This window comes from Glandiceps talaboti, chromosome 16 (genome assembly GCF_964340395.1).
Source record: "Glandiceps talaboti chromosome 16, keGlaTala1.1, whole genome shotgun sequence".
Classification (NCBI taxonomy): Eukaryota; Metazoa; Hemichordata; class Enteropneusta; family Spengelidae; genus Glandiceps; species Glandiceps talaboti.
The window spans coordinates 1,913,044-1,932,500 of record NC_135564.1 but is presented as its reverse complement, the minus strand read 5'-3'; the positions used below and the strand labels follow the sequence as shown (position 1 = coordinate 1,932,500).

The window sequence follows — 19,457 nt, the reverse complement described above, 5'->3', positions numbered from 1 at the left end:
ACCCTTGAAGTCTTCGTGATTGATTGATTCATACTATTTCTTGATGGCATAATAGTCAACGGTGAAGATCAAAGCATCGTGTTCTTATCTATGATGCTTACAGGTGTGTTATGCTATTGAAATGAATACATGAATTAATGAATATATAACGACATGTTATTATATCTCGAAGTCTTAACATCTCTATTTTGGATTTTCATTTTCTTACGCTGGTTAAATATTTTGGTGATAAAAAGGCAACATTTGACAAACCTTGGATAACAATTATTGTTTTGTGATTAGTATTTCAGTAAAGAGATAACCAAAACTTGAAGATTATGATGTCAAATGAACCACATTTGCTGAGAAAATAAAACCCAAAAATAAATCAAGTCTTCATTGAAATTCAATATGTAGCCATGCAGCAGTATAACTTCCATGCCTGTCATCAAAGTTATACGAGTTTGTTGATTCATAAGTGCTTCAATTAATTTGATATTCCTGTCCTTTTAATTTTATACGAAATTATATTAATGTGATACTGATAGAACCCTTAGCTTAGAAGTGGTAAAGTCGTGTGCTAGAACATAATACAATGTCCTAACATTCTAACATAGATATCAGGTGTTGCGAATCGTCCCAAAGAATGAAGACGAGCTGCTGTATCTGCAAGAAATGGAAGAGTCAAATTTGCAGGTTTGTTTAGCTGCACTTGAGAATTGTTTCCTCGTTTGGATTACAGCTTGCAGCTGATGATTTAAGAGCTATTTAGCGTTCATCAATATCACAGTCATCCAAATCACTTAACAAATAGTAGTATAACAGACATAGACACATTCGTCAACTGTGAAGTCGAGCTCCAAACGTATCAAATCCAGGACTGTAAACGACCAGGTTTTGTGGTCATATTCATAATGAATGATTTTCAGTAATTATGCTTCACCTTAAGAATGCACACTTCAAATTCAAACATAACAAAGCGCATATATCCTGAAATGCGTGTTGATATAGCTTTTAGTTGTATTGTTTCATTCACCATAAGTAATGTTTTTCAGTAATTATGCTATATTTTAAGAATGCACAATTCAAATTTCATACTTTGGTACACATGTTGATGACAACAGATTGCATGTGTCCTATAAAGCCACATTACTCATTTGCATAATTACTGATTTACGGTAATTAGGCAATACCTTAAGTATACAAACTTCAGATTTCTTATAGTTTGGCATGTTATTGTGTGGTGTATGATACCACAAAGAGGTATGTGTACCAGAAATTAGTATGTTGCTTTCTGTCAACATTTACTAAATTTGTAAAGACCCATTTTTGATAGAAAGAGTTGAGTTCTGTTAACTGCAATTAATGAGTCTCCTATGGATTTATGTACTGACATACCATGAGAAAATTATATGCGCCATAGATTCCAGATAAACATGTACAAAGAAAACAAAAATTGTGCCTCAAAACAGCATTCGATTACATTCAAGTGTATGGTGTTATAGTAACTTCATAATAGTAAAACCTGTGTACTTTACATATAATAGATGTATCAAAAATATGCATAGGTTAGGGTTCATTTTGAAAAATATAGTCTTTATAGGGGAGTGGATCACTATGGCTTTGGTCATTAGAGCTGGGGGGTTAGCTGAGAAAGCCCATGTTCAACTGCAAAACACCACCCAAAGCGACCGACCCCTAAACAGAAATATTAAGGGATTTATACAAAACTAGGAAAATTTTATACTTGCTATTCCTTGACGCTCAAATAATCATGAGTTTTCTGTACACCTTCCACAAAACAGCTTGACTTTTGGGTTCACCCACGAGCGGTCGGCAAGAACGTTGACATCATGGTACCCAAGGTCCTAGGCTATGTCACAACAAAACTTAAAACTCTTGGTTTTGACATGGACATAATGATAGAAGATGTACAGAGTCTTGTTCATCGCCAGGCATTGTTTAATGCAAAGAGCAGAGCGATGGCAGAGGAGTTTGAGTACTCTGTGTATCACACATATGAGGAGGTATTAATGTCATTTACTGTTACAGTACTTATTAAAGTAATTCAAAGGACAAAGGTTTTGCGAGGTCGATACATTCATGTAAACAGTTCGTACTCATAGAAATGTTTCCCAAGGCGTTCTGAGGAACATGATAATATTTGGCCAATATACAATCATTATACAGTTGTTTAATAAAATGATACATGGCAGTTGAAACACGTTGAAACGGTAGATGGTTAATATACCATGACCAATTACACAATGCTATGCATGATAACATAACATTTCACGCTCTAGTAGGTGACCAGTAACGTGGTCTTTGACATATGTTGAAGTTACTAGGAGTTCATAGTATTCATGTATTCTCATAGTGATGATGATTGATCTGCTAGTGAGAACGTTGTAAGATCTGATGAGGACAACTTTTACACTGGAAAGCGAAACTTTGTATTAAATGGAACAATTAACCTTCTGACTTAACTCAAGAGGATATCATTTCAACAGGTTAACCGATGGATTGATGACATCACCAGCAAATATTCTGACATTTCGGAACCATTTTATGTGACCGACTCCTACGAAGGACGTAAAATTAGAGGTGTGAAGGTACGATAAAAGTTTGATTGCTAAATTTGTTGTATTTTCTTGTGTTATGTTGCCTTATTTTATTTTGTTATGTTATATTATGTTATATTATGTCAGGTTATGTTATGTTATGTTATGTTATGCTATGTTATGTTATGTTATGTTATGTTAGGTTAGGTTAGGTTGAATTAAGTTAGGAAATCAAGCTCAGTATGTCAAGTAAAATGTCACCCACCCCAATCCCACTTTCTAAAAATTGACCCTCCCTCAATTTCCTTTCTCTAAAACATGGCCATCGCCTACTAGTATGTTCAAATATTTCAAAAACGTAGGTTAAAATGCTATCAGAAATATAAAAAAGACCAGAGACCGAGACCCAATACAATGTACAACGATCCAATCCCACCGCTGCCACCACATGGACAATTTTAATGCCACTAGTTGTTTCACAGTACTACTACCACAGGGAATGTACCAATGATCTACCAAAATTGCCTGACATTCCACGATATTATCCCTAATGTCTTACACTATTCCCCCTTCTCTCTAGTGAACCAACTTTTATGTCACATAATATAATTTTCTTAATAATGAACCTCCCCAAGAACCAATTTGTAAAATCTGACTCATCCAAAGTCTCCCGGCCCTCCCCGACTTGAAATACTAATGGCTCAATTAGATTAGGTTATGTTAGGTTGGGTTGGGTCGGTTTGGGTCGGGTCGGGTTGGGTTGAATTGTGTTGGGTTTGGTTACCCTGATAGGTACCCGTTACACTTCGATTCTGTAAGGTTTTCCCTGTATTAGTGTTGGCTTAGCCTTACCTTTTGACTGATAAGATTCGCCTGTGGCTGATTGGGTTTAGTTCAACTGAGTACACGTTCTGTAGGGTCGATTTAATTATCAGTAATTGAAATTGACCATATTGGCTTCAATTTTCTAGATAGGTAAGCCAGGAGTTGACAAACCAGCAGCGTGGTTTCATAGTGGTATACATGCCCGTGAATGGATCACGGTCGCTACGATGTTATGGACAGTCAAGAATGTAAGTCTCTTCAAATCACTCACCTTACTGAAAATTTTAAGGCGGGGGGGGGGGGGGGGGGCTTGACGCAGATTACAGGGATTCCTGAAGTCTCCACTTTAATCTCTATGTTTGGAAGGTAGGGTTGATGCTGAACAGAGTATATTGTAAAGAGAAAAGGGTTCCAATGGCAGAAATCGCTATGTTTGATATGTGTTTCTCCGGGAGGTAAAGCGAAAGTTAGGCCCCCTCAGTTGCTTGTGAGGAGCATATAAGCACCACGGACTATTGACATATCCTGTGAAAATAGAAACGGTAATCCTTGTCTCTAGATTATCAAATGTACGTCAGTCGACCGACATGATATGGTGACGTCATACTGTGAACCCTGGAGATATTCATCATTCACTTGAGCTATGCGCTGCACCACTAAAACCGCACCTTTATCCCACAAAATTCCATAAAATTATATCTAAATGACTATACTACTTTAGTAATGTATTAAAATAAATAAATCGATAGTACTTGAGTTCTAAAATGTCCTTTTATCTTATATTAGTTTCTGGATCTATACGGCACTGATGAAGATGTTACAAATTTCGTTGACCAAATGGACTACTATATCGTTCCCATTTTAAATCCCGATGGCTACGCCTATACATGGACAGATGTAAGTTATACTGATTTCGTCATGTTGCAATGTAATCATTCTCTTAGGCTGAATTAGGCAAATGAGGATATCAAATTCAAAATATAATTTGGAAGGATGCCAAGTGTTGTGAATCAAAAAATTCAAGAGGATTTGATTTTGTATCAAGGTTGTAGCATCCTCGCTTTATAATAAAAAATACCTTAATATGAGTATCGATACGCCAAATCCCCTCCAGCCCCTGTCTTTTCTATTGCTTTGACTCGTTTGTGTTTTTGATGTTGTCAACAAATTTCTTGTGTGTTCTACAGGATCGCATGTGGCGGAAAACACGATCACCGAACCGCCCAAGTCCGTGCATTGGCACCGACCCAAACAGGAACTGGGGTTTCAAATGGGGGAAACGTAAGCATACTTAACATAGCAATACAACTTTTAGAGAGATCTTATACCGCCACAGTCAAACAGAAACGAGAGTGTTTACATTAATACGAGTCTCAGACTTTCTGTTATGAATATACATCTTATTTGCAGCTACTCCCATTGTCATCAAGTTGTTAGCTCACTACAAGTTATATAGAGCACGACATGACTGTTTTATCATCTGTTTACCCTACAGGGGGCGCCAGCAAAGATCAATGCTCAGCTATCTATCGTGGAAATAGTAAATTTTCTGAACCAGAAACAAAGGGTGCATCAGACTTTATACTCGCTAACCCAAATTTTCGGTTATTTATTGATTTCCACGCATATAGTCAAATGTGGTTGAGTCCATGGGGTTATACTAAAAAACTACCCGATGATTACAAAATACAGGTGAGAAGACTAGAAATCCTTTGAGTAAAACTGAAACAGACACTGACACAGACAGACACACACACATACATACATACATACACACACACACACATACATACATACATACATACATACATACATACATACACACACACACACAGACATACATACATGCATACGCATATACACACACACGCACACATACATACATACATACATACATACATACATACATACATACATACATACACATATACATACATACATACATACATACAGACAGACAGACACACACGTACACACACACACACAAACAAACAAACAAACAAACAAACAAACAAACAAACACGCCTACACACATTGAATTATATATCATTCCCCAATGTTTTTCTTCGTTCATGATCAGCTGGGGAAAATACAAGTGACCTTTGGGAGCCTTGTCACTACCTGCACCTACCGGCTATATTGCATGGAGTTTGCATATGGTGCATAAATTGTTAAGATTGGATGTTAAAATCACAAAGTAGTTAGACAATACAGTCAAAGTAAAATGACCCTCCCTTAATCCCATTTTCTAATATTTGGCTCTCCCCCGACAACTGATTTGTAAAAAAAGTGATCCCCCTAATTCCCCCCCTCTTATAATTACTGAAGGCTCCCTTAGGCAAAATATAGTCATATGTCGCCAATTATATCAAAATCTCGTGTACATCCGCCTGTGGAGGAGGTTTTTTTGCTTATCCCATGCAAGCCAAGCTGAAAGTGCTCGAACAAAAATATGTTATTTACACCTGGTCTTTCCCACGTCAAAGCACGGGTCTACATATAGTAGTTCTGCACTATTCAAAATATGAGTCACACATTTGGAAAAATAGCGATTATCACGATTTTCATACATTATTATTGCGGTGGTGTAATTATATTACTGCCGAAAATGTTTCTCCATTCAGTTTTGTCACTACTCTATCGACTAGTTGTGGCAAGGCCCCCTAGGCCACTCGTATTTTCTTGGATGTATGAAGAAAAAATATTGGGGAATAATATCTAAAAGTCATTATTGAATTCATCTCTTTAGAATAAAGCCAACAAAAAATGTGCGACCGCCATCCAAGATGTATATGGAACACCCATTACTTTTGGAGCAATCTCTCATATATTAGGTAAGTTGAAGTCCTTTATGCAAATATTACTCTGACTAAAGGCATGCAGTACCTTAAGTATAAATCATGGTTGTGAACTTGGAGTACATCTATTTTTTCATAGGTGTTGTTAGTGGAAATACAGCCGATTGGGCATACGCAGAAGCACGAATCATTCATTCCTATGCTGTTGAGTTGCGTGACACCGGAAAATATGGATTTCTCCTGCCAGAGGATCAAATTCAACCCACAGCAAAAGAGACATTCGAAGCCATCAAAGTGATCAGTGCGATTGCGTTAGAAGGATAACTGGTACAAGACACCACACGTAAATAAACAATCCCTCACTCCAATTGAAGAGAGGATAATTTCTGAAATCCCCTGCCTCGTCGAGTGAAATGTTATAAATACATGCATGCCGAGAAATGTATTAAATATCGCTGGTAGATAAGGAACGTCTTTGCAGAACATTCCATTCGGTAATACTCAATTACTACTTAAGTCTGACTCAACGGATTACCAAATCATGGGAATAACTCAGTACAATACATACCAGATGTAAACGGAATGCCTTCCTTCAGGATTGTTCTTCCTATAACCTTTGTTATCATTAACATATATACCAAATTATAAATTCGAAGCATGCATTGTATAGATATAGGACATAGTGTATATCAAGTCATAAGAAATTTGAAGCATGCATTAAGATATTCCATAATTACGAACACTTATTAATGGTAAAAACTACACTATAAAATGATAATGGCCACGAGCTCTTTATCATCCATGAATGCAACTATAATATGAAATGAAAAGGTGGCATTCTTGCGATATTGCCTAAATAAGAAAATCAATCATAATGCAAATAAGTTATTACAATTGCAAAAACCCCATCAAGTTAATTCACACGTGCACCTGATTGTCATCAATATACATACACAGTATATGAATGGAAGTATAACATATTTCCATGTTATATAAAATTTGAAGCAGCTTGCATACTTTTGATATTGCCTAATTACCAAAGTCATTAGTTATGCAAATGACTTATTGAAATTAAAAGCTACATCAATAAGCACCATAATACAGATTGGCTTTGGCATTGTGAATGTATGTACCAATTCATATGAAATTTGAAGCTTGCATTATTAAGATATTCAATTGTCGGAAATCATTCATTATGCAAATACTCATTAATATTCATAGGATGTTTACCAAAGTCTAATCATGTCTTTCCATTAGCATAATGATGTGCGCAAGTTTAATTAGACTTGATACAGTAATGTTTGAGACATTGTGTCCACAGACAGACAGACAGACAGACAGACAGACAGACAGACAGACAGACAGACAGACAGACAGTACAAACTTCAATTTATTACCGTCCTTACTGAAGATAAAAACAGATCTTTGCAGTTTAGTATCAAGTAGCAAAGTCTGTCTACAAATTCTATTCTGCAATTTTAACGCATGCATTTTGTATGGATGGATGGATGTGAAGTCACTATACTGAAATAAAACAAAATTATGCATTCCTTCCTGGATCATGGTCTTAATGTACACGGATTTCGAAGCCCTAGTGGTTCGAGTATTGATCATTTAACAATGCTCTGTAAAGGTATGTAAATGTTTTGCTTTATAGCATTGAAAGAACTCGAAGACAACTTGATCTACATCCTGAACTCTCATGGCTCTGTCGACAATATTGCTTTGATATGCATGTTACTCTAAACATGCTTCCTCTTAACATGGCTCCCTGGTAGCCATGTTTCATAATTCATTTTAATATTTAATAAACATTTGTTATTACACGGCGCAACTCTAGTTATGCGAAAAAATGACAGTCATGTTTGAATTGTTTGTTTTTTGGCTGCTGGGGAAAACACTTTTGCAGCCTCTAAAGAAAAGACACCTACTAATACCAGAACAATGCATTACAAGCTACGACTCATACACCGGTTCTCTTATTCCACTTTTTGATTGAGGAACAAATATGTTTCGAACAAACCCCTTGTCCTTCTTCAGTGTCTAACTGGATTTGACAGAATGAACCAAATGTGTTGGGTGTCTGTTTCTCAATCAAAACGTGGAAGAAGAGAACTTGTGTATCAATCTTTGTGCTTCCATGATGAATATATTTACAAGCTACCTTTCACATTACAAAATAATCGGAAGTTGAATTCCACACAAAATTACTTAAAGCTACAAATAAACATATAGCGGTAAAGCCAGCAAGCGGTCAGTTTGACAAAACCTGTCGACCTGAACCTTTTTAATAGGCGAAATGTTAATTACTCGTAAGTAATAACAATCCTTGGTCGTGGTACAAGACGGTATTATTACTAAAACATATTGTTCTTTACTCTGCTTGCACAAGCTCTGTAGGCTGCCCAATACTTTGTATTGGTGACTATATTTTTTTCTTGTTTCTCATTACCCGACCGACCCAAGTTTTCAGCTCCGACATCAAAATCAAAAAATAATTTTATTTGCGCCACTATACACTACATCGTGTTTGATTCACTCGGCCCTTATATTTAACTTATGTGGACAGCCGAGCGATGATAATGATAATCGTTGATATGCCGACAACCAAGGTTTGTGTAGCAAGTTAGTAAGTTCAGAGTTCACCTGTTGATTAGGGGACAACAGTGACAGATATCCGTTACATTAGTGACGAGACTATTTCTTGTTATTCTCAAATCGTTGTGTAAAGTCATTGCGTCACGCGAGATTTTGACATGGGGATTTAAGAACTGAAAGAAAATGACAACGCATCAACGGTGTACGAGGACAGAATTTATTCTAAAATATCACCAATCAAATACAGTGACACAGTTAACATTTGCGCTAGACGACTGCAGGTCCGACAAAACCAGTGAAAAACTGATACGTTGAAGACAGGATTTTTCAGTTACTACAAGGTTGGTTGTTAATATATTATCTATGTTTTGAGTTGATGACCGCCATTTTGGCGTGTACCAATTGAGGTCTGGAGACCATGCTCACAATTGCCGATATATCCTGACAACAAGCGAAGGCAGGTATAACTCGGGTAATATCAATACAAATCACTTTATTTACGCCTAAAACTAACTTGGGCATTTGGAAATTTAAAAACTACACATCGAAGCAAAACATTACCAAATTCTTTATATCTTCACATCGAATGTTAGCGATAACAACTTTGATCTCGTCGTTTCGCCAATCATCGTCTGAACTCACATATATCACAGACAGGTATATATATAATAATATCACAATGCGTGTGAGTGCTATATAAGCCCATCAAGCTATTGGGTGTACAAATAGTTCACGCTGTATTGTGTTACCTGGTTACGTTTTAATCCCATGGCCATGAAGTAGACGTGTCGTATTTTTCTTATTCCTGACATGAAATGAAACAAAGCCCTATGTCTTGCAAGTTGAATCATTTCGACTCGGAAACGTTTCCCATTTGGAAAAAAAGTATATACAATTGCAAAGACTTGAAAAACATGTTTAGGTATGTAAAATATATAATTAATCGTGTTTTCGTGAACTAAAAAAGTACTCCCTACATTGTAAAGAAAATAATTTTCTCACGTCACAGTGTTCTTCATTAAGCTCTTCAGGGGTCTGACAGAGGGTCCCATTCCTTGCAAATTCTCCCCCCCCCCCACAATTCTAACTGGTTAATTTGATAGTCCTGATAAGGAAGGCTGGCTCCGTCAAAAGAGGCCTGGGTTGATATACAAACTCAAGGTCAAAGGATCTTTTCATTTTGGGTTGATATATTTTTGTATCAGACACAAGGGAACAATATTATGACGAGAGAACACAAGGAAGAAGAAATAAGGTGACGCGTCGTTTTTTTTAATCTCGTTAATTGATCTGTTGAATGACATGCCGAAATTAAAATGTTACATTTGCAGTTAATATGTACAACGCTGTTCGTACAGGATTTTCCAGTGGGGGAGGGGTTTGTTTTGGTCAATAACAGGAAAACAACCAGTATTTCAGTTTTAGAGGGCAAAACAGCTGAGTGGGTTAGAGGAGAAGGGGAAATAACGGCAGCGTTTGAGGAGAATGTATTTATTATAAAATGTAACATTCAGCTGATCAGAGTGATCAGAATAATCTAATAGTGCATGTAAATATCTCGTGGGAAGAGAAGATGAAGACGAATGATGGTCCGTGGTGATTATTCCGGGATAGGAAGGCAGTCACACGTACTTCTTGGCAGTGGGCAGTGCGGAATGTTCCGATATGAGGAAAGGGGACAGGAAGACAGCCACACAAACTTCATGGTAGTGGACAGTGGGGAGTGTTTGAAAGGGACAGGGAGGCAGTCACATGTACTTCTTGGTAGTGGGTAGTGTATCCCAGCGGGAGGGAATGTGAAAAGTTGCCATGGGAGGGCATATAACAACAGCCTGTACTTTCCCCTTTAATTTTGAATACAATTAAAAAATTGTATCAACATTTTATTAACTGTTTTTTTTCGCTTTTCGAATGAATTTACAAAATTGACTCGTTGACTGCACTTGATGTTAGATTTCATAAATTGAACATTTCCTTAATGAAGCACATCATAATTATCATCACATTACAGTAGCATTTGCTGATAAACTTATTTTGTAATATCTTTTATGAATTAATTTTTTTAAATGTTTCATTGCATCTACTAACCGTTGTTTGTTATATTTCGACAGGGAACATATAAACTACAGGTGTAAAAAGGAAAACATGGGTTGGAATAGGCCATAATATACTAAAATATATTGTATTCAGTTTGATTCATGTTCAACCACGTCACTGTTTACGTCACTTGCCATTGATGTCGATGTTAAATGGATGTAGGGGGAAATGGTCGCTGTTTGAAACGCAATTACAGAAAATTCACCTTAGTTTAGTTTAGTTCAGTAAAACAACAAGATCGACAGTACAGATATACAAATAAAAACTGGGACAAATTGTTGAATTACTAGCCTAAGGATAACCCACAAAGTCAATGACTTTCCAATATTCCTACACCACGAAACTTATATAAGTATTCTCAGCTACTTTCGACCAGCTTTTTAAACCTTTAATATATCAGGCGTTTCCATTGCATAATTATATGTAAACAGACATATAGCACATAATTCAAACTGCCTTTCTGTACCTTAAATCGCCACAAGGACAAAGTTGTATCCAGGTGCTTAGTAACTTCGGTATGGTGTAATGAAGCACACAACTATAAGTAAATTGGACTTTTTCGTACCTGTCACACACATACAGACATATTTGTAATAATAAGTGAGTGGGTGAGTGAGTGAGTGAGTGAGTGAGTGAGTGAGTGAGTGAGTGAGTGAGTGAGTGAGTGAGTGAGTGAGCGAGTGGGTATCTAGTGCACTAACTAATCAGTTCACTTACTCACGACGTTATGTCCTATCTCATTCACCCACCCACTCTCTCGCTCGTTCGCTCACTCGTTCGATCGGATCGGATCTGAACGATTGCGCATTTCCTCGCTCGCACAAATCACGATCACTCGCTCGTCATCAAATCTTGAGCTCACGTACATTTATCCATGTATGATTTTTTTCAAATTCGAGCGTTAATTCATATTCAACTTTAATCATATTCCAGAGGAGCATCGAACTTGCTAGTCATACAAGAAGAGGCAACATGGCCAAAGTGAAGTTCCATCCCATACTCGCCCTCATCGTCATGATGGTTGCACTTCTTTCGTTTATATTTATCGTAATCTGTATATGGGAATACACACCGGTAAGAATATTAGTATTGATATGTAAAATTAAAGTGTGAAATATTTACCTGGAAATCCTACTCATTCCATGAAGACTCGGCAAAAGTATCAGGAATAAGGGGAAAACATCTTTTTTACACAGTTGAATTTAAAATATCCTTACAGTGTTATGGCCGGCCTTGCCAAAATCCAAGGTCAAACACACATGGTTGGGATATTTGGTGGATTTTCCATGACTGTGTCTCTCCTTGTGTGTAGGTAAGTTTTTTGGGCTTTTTTGGTAACATGACATGAATATTAATGCGCAGTAATTGGTGAAGTCGTACTGTATCACTTTGCACTACATACTATTTACAAAAAAATAAATATTTTGAAAGTCAAAGATTTGATAATCAAAGACTGTATTTCGTTGCAGAAACTATACGCATGGTGCAAGAAACGAAAACGAGGTAAAAGTGTTGACACCGAAAGTAACACAGGTATTATCCGAAACAGCCAAACGAGTCTGGATGAGATAAACCGGATCCGACAGCAACGAGATAATGGGATGATTGCTACCCCCTATATTAACCCTGCATTTTGGTCAAATGTAGACTATGGTGACATACCTGAAAGTAACCCTAGCAACGGACGAATTCCCCAGCTTCGTTCCCAGTCCCTACCTGGCGAGGTTTATCCAGCATACCCTTCGTACAGAGGCGAGGAGGCGTGCTAAACACTGAACAATGGGTGAGCGCGATCCGCCAACCTACAGTGTTAACTTAGTGGGTATGTCCTTGAAATCTAAAATTCAATAAAGGAGTGCGTTAAAACTTGCAGGTCGAGACAACTCACATTCATATATAAGGACAAATATGTGTGGGGACAAAAAATCATTTGTCTGCAAATAGTGACATTTTACTGACAAATGCTCCACGTGAATAACAAGAAGATTTTTACAGCATTTTATGAATGCTGTCCTTGTATAAGACGGGTATTTTGGTTTATCAGTGCCTCAGATGACTAACACATGACTGTGTCATGTCCAATCTGATTAAAATCCGATGTAGATGTCGGCTAATCGTTCATTGCTATTTTACCTTCGTTATTTTGCCAAAATTGACCTTCGTAGTACATGTTTACGTTTTTAGCCTGTAGAGGAGGCGATCAGGCTAAAAACGTAAACATGTACTACGAAGGTCAATTCAGGCAAAATAACGAAGGTAAAATAGCAATGAACGATTAGCCGACATCTACTGTAACATCGGATTTTAATCAGATTGTGTCATGTCATAAATAGTAATAACTTATCGTCAAAACCTTTCAAAAGTAACCACTACAGATAGAGTCCATCCAAGTCGTCACTGTTCAATGCAAGACATTCAATGATCAACCTGCGCCGAATTACAGCAGTTTCTCAGACAAATACATTCCACGATGATAAGAACTCTTTTCCATATTTGTAACAAACATCTAAAATAGAAACCTAGGTGTACTACAAAATCTAACCAATGAACACAACTTAATTTGATAAGCTGAGAGTATGAGCAACCGAGAGAGTTCACTGTTTCAACTTTCAATAGTAACTTACTAAAGGTAAACTTTACCTATCATGGTGATGTTCTCTCTAGATGTAAAACACTACAATTATGAGATAACAAGAATGCCAAAAGAAAAAAGTTTTATTTAATAGATGAATGCTATTTTTGGACGCGAGTGGCTATAGCTCTCATTGATAGGTATGGGGGGGGGGGGTATAATTGTATATATATGGGAATCACTCGCAGTGTGTACATGTGTGCGTATTCTTTACGTTGTTGTTTTACTTCGATACTGACGAAACCAATCGGTGGATAATCCCTTCAGCTTTTTGTGAAACACCCATGTTAGATTATGACTACAATTTGGTTGAGAGAACAGTTGTCTGGTGTAGCCGTGGTCCTCAACAAAAATATGTTAATTCCTGTTTAATCCTAATGACGTCACTGATAACATAGCGCTAATGTAAAAACCTCAGATTGAACCATGGGCATTTACGTATATATAAAAAGTAGAAATCTCTACATTATATCCATGCAAAAGCAATGCAAACTTGGTACTACGTAGGACCGCTTAAAACGTCATCCGTGCGTGGACCATTTACATGTATCACAGTTATATAGTGTGTGTAGACCTGTTGCCGGTTCCAAGATGCATTGCGTGTATCTCCATATAATACCATGTATTTTGCACGCGCTGAGGGGTTTCGGCACTCGCTATTGAGGGGGTGGTTGTCAACTGACCGTACCCTATGATCACCTGTAAAATCTCTCTCTGTCATTAATGCTGTTTAGTATTTGTGGTATAAAATATTTCATAATCAAAGAGGTCAACATGTCTTTCCATCATTTCCTGATGAAAATGTTATTCCAAACGTAACAAAGACAAAACAAGACTAAATGTAACAACATAAGCGACGTCCTCTCGCGCAATGCATCTCAAAACCGGAAAATCGACTATTGTCGTCAAAACATATTTACCGTTATGTCTCTTTGAGTTTGAATGAAAGCAGACAAATATACAGTACCATATTATTTTAGAGTAAAAGGTTAAATCGTTGACGTCAAACACCAAATCTAACTGAGTTTTTATTCCCTTTTTATGATTTAATTCTTTAAACATTCATATATATATCAGAGTGAGACATGTTTCTTAGAAAGTTTAATTGTTTTCTACGTTTACACACAAGACAATGTACATTCCCGTTTGAAGGGTTTGTTATAGCTAGTAACATATGACACGGTGTGTTTTTTATATTACCATTTTATATTTTTGTTCGCTTTTGAAATAGAACACACCCTCACAAACAGAGGGAACGGGTTAATAGCATGAGTTTCTTGTCGGCTTCTTTCATGCATCTCTAAACGGTTTTCTAGTTATATTGTTTGTAGTGTATACCTGCAGTCTATCTACCTTCACTTTCTAGTTCTATAATGCGCAGAATCATACATACCGAAAAAAATTAATATTTGTACTTTACCATGACATGGCGCATGCGCCGATTTACACCACGTGAATATTTGTAATATGCTGCAAGATGATAATTTGAAAAATAAATCAAGCAATGATACTTCACTCTGTCTCTGTCTGATATTTCACTGTGGGTGGATAGCTGGGTGATTTGTGCACGTGTGCTTCACAGGTGTATGATGTACAACTATATATGTGTAGATCGAACTGACAGCTCTTAATGGTTGTTTTATGTAAACTTTACGCGGTGCGAGACTTTTCCAAGCAGACCGTTACTGTTTCCATGGTAACTTGATGTTAAATGGCATTTTCCCAATACTATTAGCTTTACTTGATATTTGTCAAGGACGTCGGGCATTGTTTGTGATCAATAGTTTAGTTTAGATTAATTGTTTAAAAACTAACTTACTCAGTAAGGGGAAAACACGCACGTAATCGTGGTAAACTTTTCAAACCTAGTGAGTTATTACACATCAAATCAAGAAGGCATGTTGCATTTTTTATTCCCGGGATATTGTTTCATATATAGTTGAAGATATTTCGTTCATGGAAGTTTGACGTCTTGCAGTCATCTCAATTTTAAAATAATATTACTAACCACTTTGTAAACGAGTGAGGAAAAAGTAGACAACGCATGCAATTGTATTTAATGAGGTGATGAGGCAACCAATAATCAGTCTGTAGACCTTTCGCCATATATCACTAAATCACAAGACGGCAATCTGACTGGCTCACAATATCATTGCCCGTTTTCCATCCAGGAGTAGAGTTTGCAACACGGGGAGAGAACGAAAGGAATCAAACAGGCCACGAAGTATAATTTCAATCTTCTTCATCTGTGTGTATCGTAACCAACAATCGACTTGAATTTTTAAGAGGTAAGTTACAATGTTACTATTTATTTAACCTCACCCCTCCCCCGTATAATAATTTGATATTAAATGTACCAATCATTATCATCATATATCAATCATATAATATGCCAACAAAGTGTACATTAAAGAAACCTCCGATATTGTAGACATCTTTCGCGTGTTATTAGGGCGTTCCCTAACCGTACAGGTGGGAAAACAAAATGGCCGCGCTAGTATGTTGTCATCCCCAGAATCCAACCCGAAAATTAAGTGAGTTAGCCGAGATTTAAACTTAGTACGGAAAGCTAACCAGAATGCAAGAAAGTATGAATGGAATATTCATCACCTAACAATAAAGTTCACATAAGTACTTTATCATAATTTCAAAACGCATTGAGAATTCGTACGAGTTGCATTACGTTTGTGACTTCACCAAACGACATCGACAAAGCTATCGTCACGGTTGATTAGCACAGTTACTTATCAATAAAAACTGGATATAATCATGGCTCGTCAAGAGCTCGCCATGGATGGGATAAAACACATTTTAATTTCTGTATGTCACGTTGTCGGACTATTTATCAATGCTAAATTTCACAAAAAGTGTTTTAAAAAACACAACATTGATTTTATTTCAAGTGCATACATTTTTTATCAATTTCTTTCAATGAACGTTGTTATAGGAAATCGTTAAACACTAAATGTATGTTTTAAAAACATTTTTTCTATTTTCTATTCTGTGAAAAACATCATGATTAATACTTAAAGTGCGAACGTTGCAAGAAGTCAGCCGACCATATTGAAATTTAACAACCATATCACACCTGTCACCCTTACAAATCATGGTTAGCATCTGCAAGTTGCAAATTGTAAAAGAAAAAAAAGAAAAAAAGAAAATAACAAGCAAGCTAGGTAATTTTTCTAAACAGCTTTTTCGAAAATAATGTGATATACAAAGTCATATAGCCGATGGTCTTTCTCATTGCGGGGAACATAACAATGTCGACTATTACGCATGCGTTCTACATCAAACGACTTCGCGAATGTTCGTGCCCGTTACATGACGCAGTTCCAAACGTCTTATAAACTTTACAAATTACTCCCTTTATTCTCCTGATATGAAAACTTCCACCTGTGAATATTTCTCACGACTTCTTTTGAACCCCAGTATTGATCTGCAATTAGACCGTGATGTCTTGCGTCGAATTATAACAACTCCACTGTCTAAAACGGTCAACTCAAACACTACCACTAATCAACTGTTAATATTTAGCTAATTTTCAGTTGCTGTGTAAAGAAAGGTTACTTTATTAATGTAAAGTAGGGGTAGCTAACTCATTGCAGTCCTTTTTACCAAGACCAGACGACAAATCAAAGTTGGGGCATGCTCATGTGGTATGTTTATGTTTTAAAGTATACACACGTACATATAAGTTGATCCAAGAAAGAATATTGCATTGTACTAAACATTAATAAACTGTTTGTACTATTTCGTAGCCATTCAGAGTTGCAGTTTGGTGATTGTTACGTTGTTGCCATTAATTTCGACCTTTCATGATCATCTCCATGTCCTGTGCTACGTTGTTGCCATTTCCATCTTTTTATCTGCATGTCCTATTACGTTGTTGTCATTTTCATCTTCATGTCCTGTGTTACGTTGTTGCCATTTTTCCATCTCCATGTCCTGTGTTACGCTGTTGCCGTTTCCATCTTTCATCTTCATGTCCTGTGTTACGTTGTTGCCATTTTTCCATCTTCATGTCCTGTGTTACGTTGTTGCCATTTCCATCTTCATGTCCTGTGTTAGGGTGTTGCCGTTTCCATCTTTAATCTCCTAGTCCTGTGTTACGTTGTTGCCATTTCCATCTTCATGTCCTGTGTTACGGTGTTGCCATTTCCATCTTTAATCTCCATGTCCTGTGGGCAAGATATCGTTGTATAATTGCAACACGTGCATTAGAAATTAGCCTAGAATACAGGCGATGGGGATTCTGAGTTTTGTTTTACCCGAGAGGGAAAAAATTCAAAATCCCCAATCGCCTTGATTTTAGGCTAATTACAAATATAAATATACATTAAATAGTTGGAAATGTAATGTTTTTTTTACATTAATGAAATTATTTATTTGTTATTAGTTGTATTTCAATAACCGTAAATGGGTAGTTGATAGGCATACTTGTTCTATAATTGTTCACAGATGTCGAAAGATAAACATGACTAAACTTACCTGTGTCATCATTCTACTGTCGTTGTCATTGGCAACCGATGGGTTTGCGTCGCATAAATGTACCGTTAAGAAATGGTAAGTATGGAAAAGACTGCAAATCACACGACATATTTTCTTCGAAATATCCAAAGGCTTAATGTTCATCTATTTTGGCAATTGATTTCGATTGATTCCATGCATTTCACCGATATCTATCATAATATATATATATTGCGCTCTGCCACTGCGGTATAGAGCACTGTCTTAGCAGATTGATACTCACCGAGTTATATATATATATTATAAGTACCAGTCTTTTATCTTGAGCTCTGAAATCTTTCTAGCGTAACTTCACATATTGGAATCGAGAGAAGTCGGCCAGTTGAGAACTTGCGAACGGTCAGCGTACGTACAGCAGGAAAACTCGGTTAGTATGTAACAAGACAATGCTCAGGTTGCCAGACACTAGCTGAGCTCCATATATATGTTTCGTGGGTACCATCTGGTACATTGTGGCTGATCCAATACAGCTCTAAATGGGTGACACAACTTTAAATGGTTGACAAGACAATCGTATACTCACTGTAGGTTTAGGTTATCCATCGGTGATGCCAGAAATAGGTAAACTCGTATTGGCCGAGTTCTCCTACTGGCCAAGTTTGCAACAGGCTAGGCCCAGTTCTCTTGTATTTCAGATATTTACGTTTGGTGAATATCCAAAATAAAAGAAGTTACTTTACTACTGTCAACGAAACAATTCTATTCCAATCTAATCCCCAGCTGAACACAATGAAACATTGGGAATGATATATATAAGGATAATTTGACAAATACTGATAATAACTTCAATTCTTGTTTACACAGGAAAACAAACAAATACACGGAGACTGTAAACACCGCAAAGTGAGTTTGGTTTACTTTTTCTGTTTGTCACAAATCTTTATTTTTAAGAAAATCATGTTAATAGTGGCATATCACACACCCTGTCCTTGTATATAATAATAATGCGAATTTATAATGCGCCTTTCCTCCTGAGAGCTCAAGACGCTCACAATTATTACCCCTGGCACGGATCAATGGCAGCACAACGGCCCTTTTTGTACTTCCTCAACTCCCTGGGGAGCATACAATCCATTGCAGCCTCTTTAAGCGCATAGGATTAAAGCTTTCACATTGCAACCTCTATCCTACCAGGTCCTTAATTATACAACTGGGTTGACCGAGTTATGGTCACAATCATGGTTCAAACCCAATCTGATTAAAATCTGATGTTAGATAGGCTGGTTTTCCTGTATTTACCTTTATTCCATCGTTATTGCGTCTTTTACGTTAGTTTTTTATTTTCCTGGACGAAAGGCGTTCGTCCAGGAAAATAAAAAACTAACGTAAAAGACGCAATAACGATGGAATAAAGGTAAATACAGGAAAACCAGCCTATCTAACATCAGATTTTAATCAGATTGGGTTCAAACCTTGCCCAAGGACCGTTAGCCATTC

General features: G+C 36.9%; 1 protein-coding gene across 1 annotated transcript in view; it reads left to right on the top strand.

Moving 5' to 3' along the window:
- The window catches only part of LOC144447578 (carboxypeptidase B-like), an 8,504-nt gene extending 1,343 nt beyond the window's left edge, over positions 1-7,161 (top strand). The window contains exons 2-10 of the mRNA XM_078137651.1: positions 597-675; positions 1,785-2,006; positions 2,490-2,591; positions 3,512-3,613; positions 4,152-4,262; positions 4,553-4,646; positions 4,861-5,057; positions 6,115-6,199; positions 6,303-7,161. Of these exons, the coding sequence (XP_077993777.1) occupies positions 597-675; positions 1,785-2,006; positions 2,490-2,591; positions 3,512-3,613; positions 4,152-4,262; positions 4,553-4,646; positions 4,861-5,057; positions 6,115-6,199; positions 6,303-6,487 (1,177 nt within the window). The 3' untranslated portion in view covers positions 6,488-7,161. The remainder of the gene's footprint in view (positions 1-596; positions 676-1,784; positions 2,007-2,489; positions 2,592-3,511; positions 3,614-4,151; positions 4,263-4,552; positions 4,647-4,860; positions 5,058-6,114; positions 6,200-6,302) is intronic.
- The last annotated feature ends 12,296 nt before the right edge of the window (positions 7,162-19,457 follow it).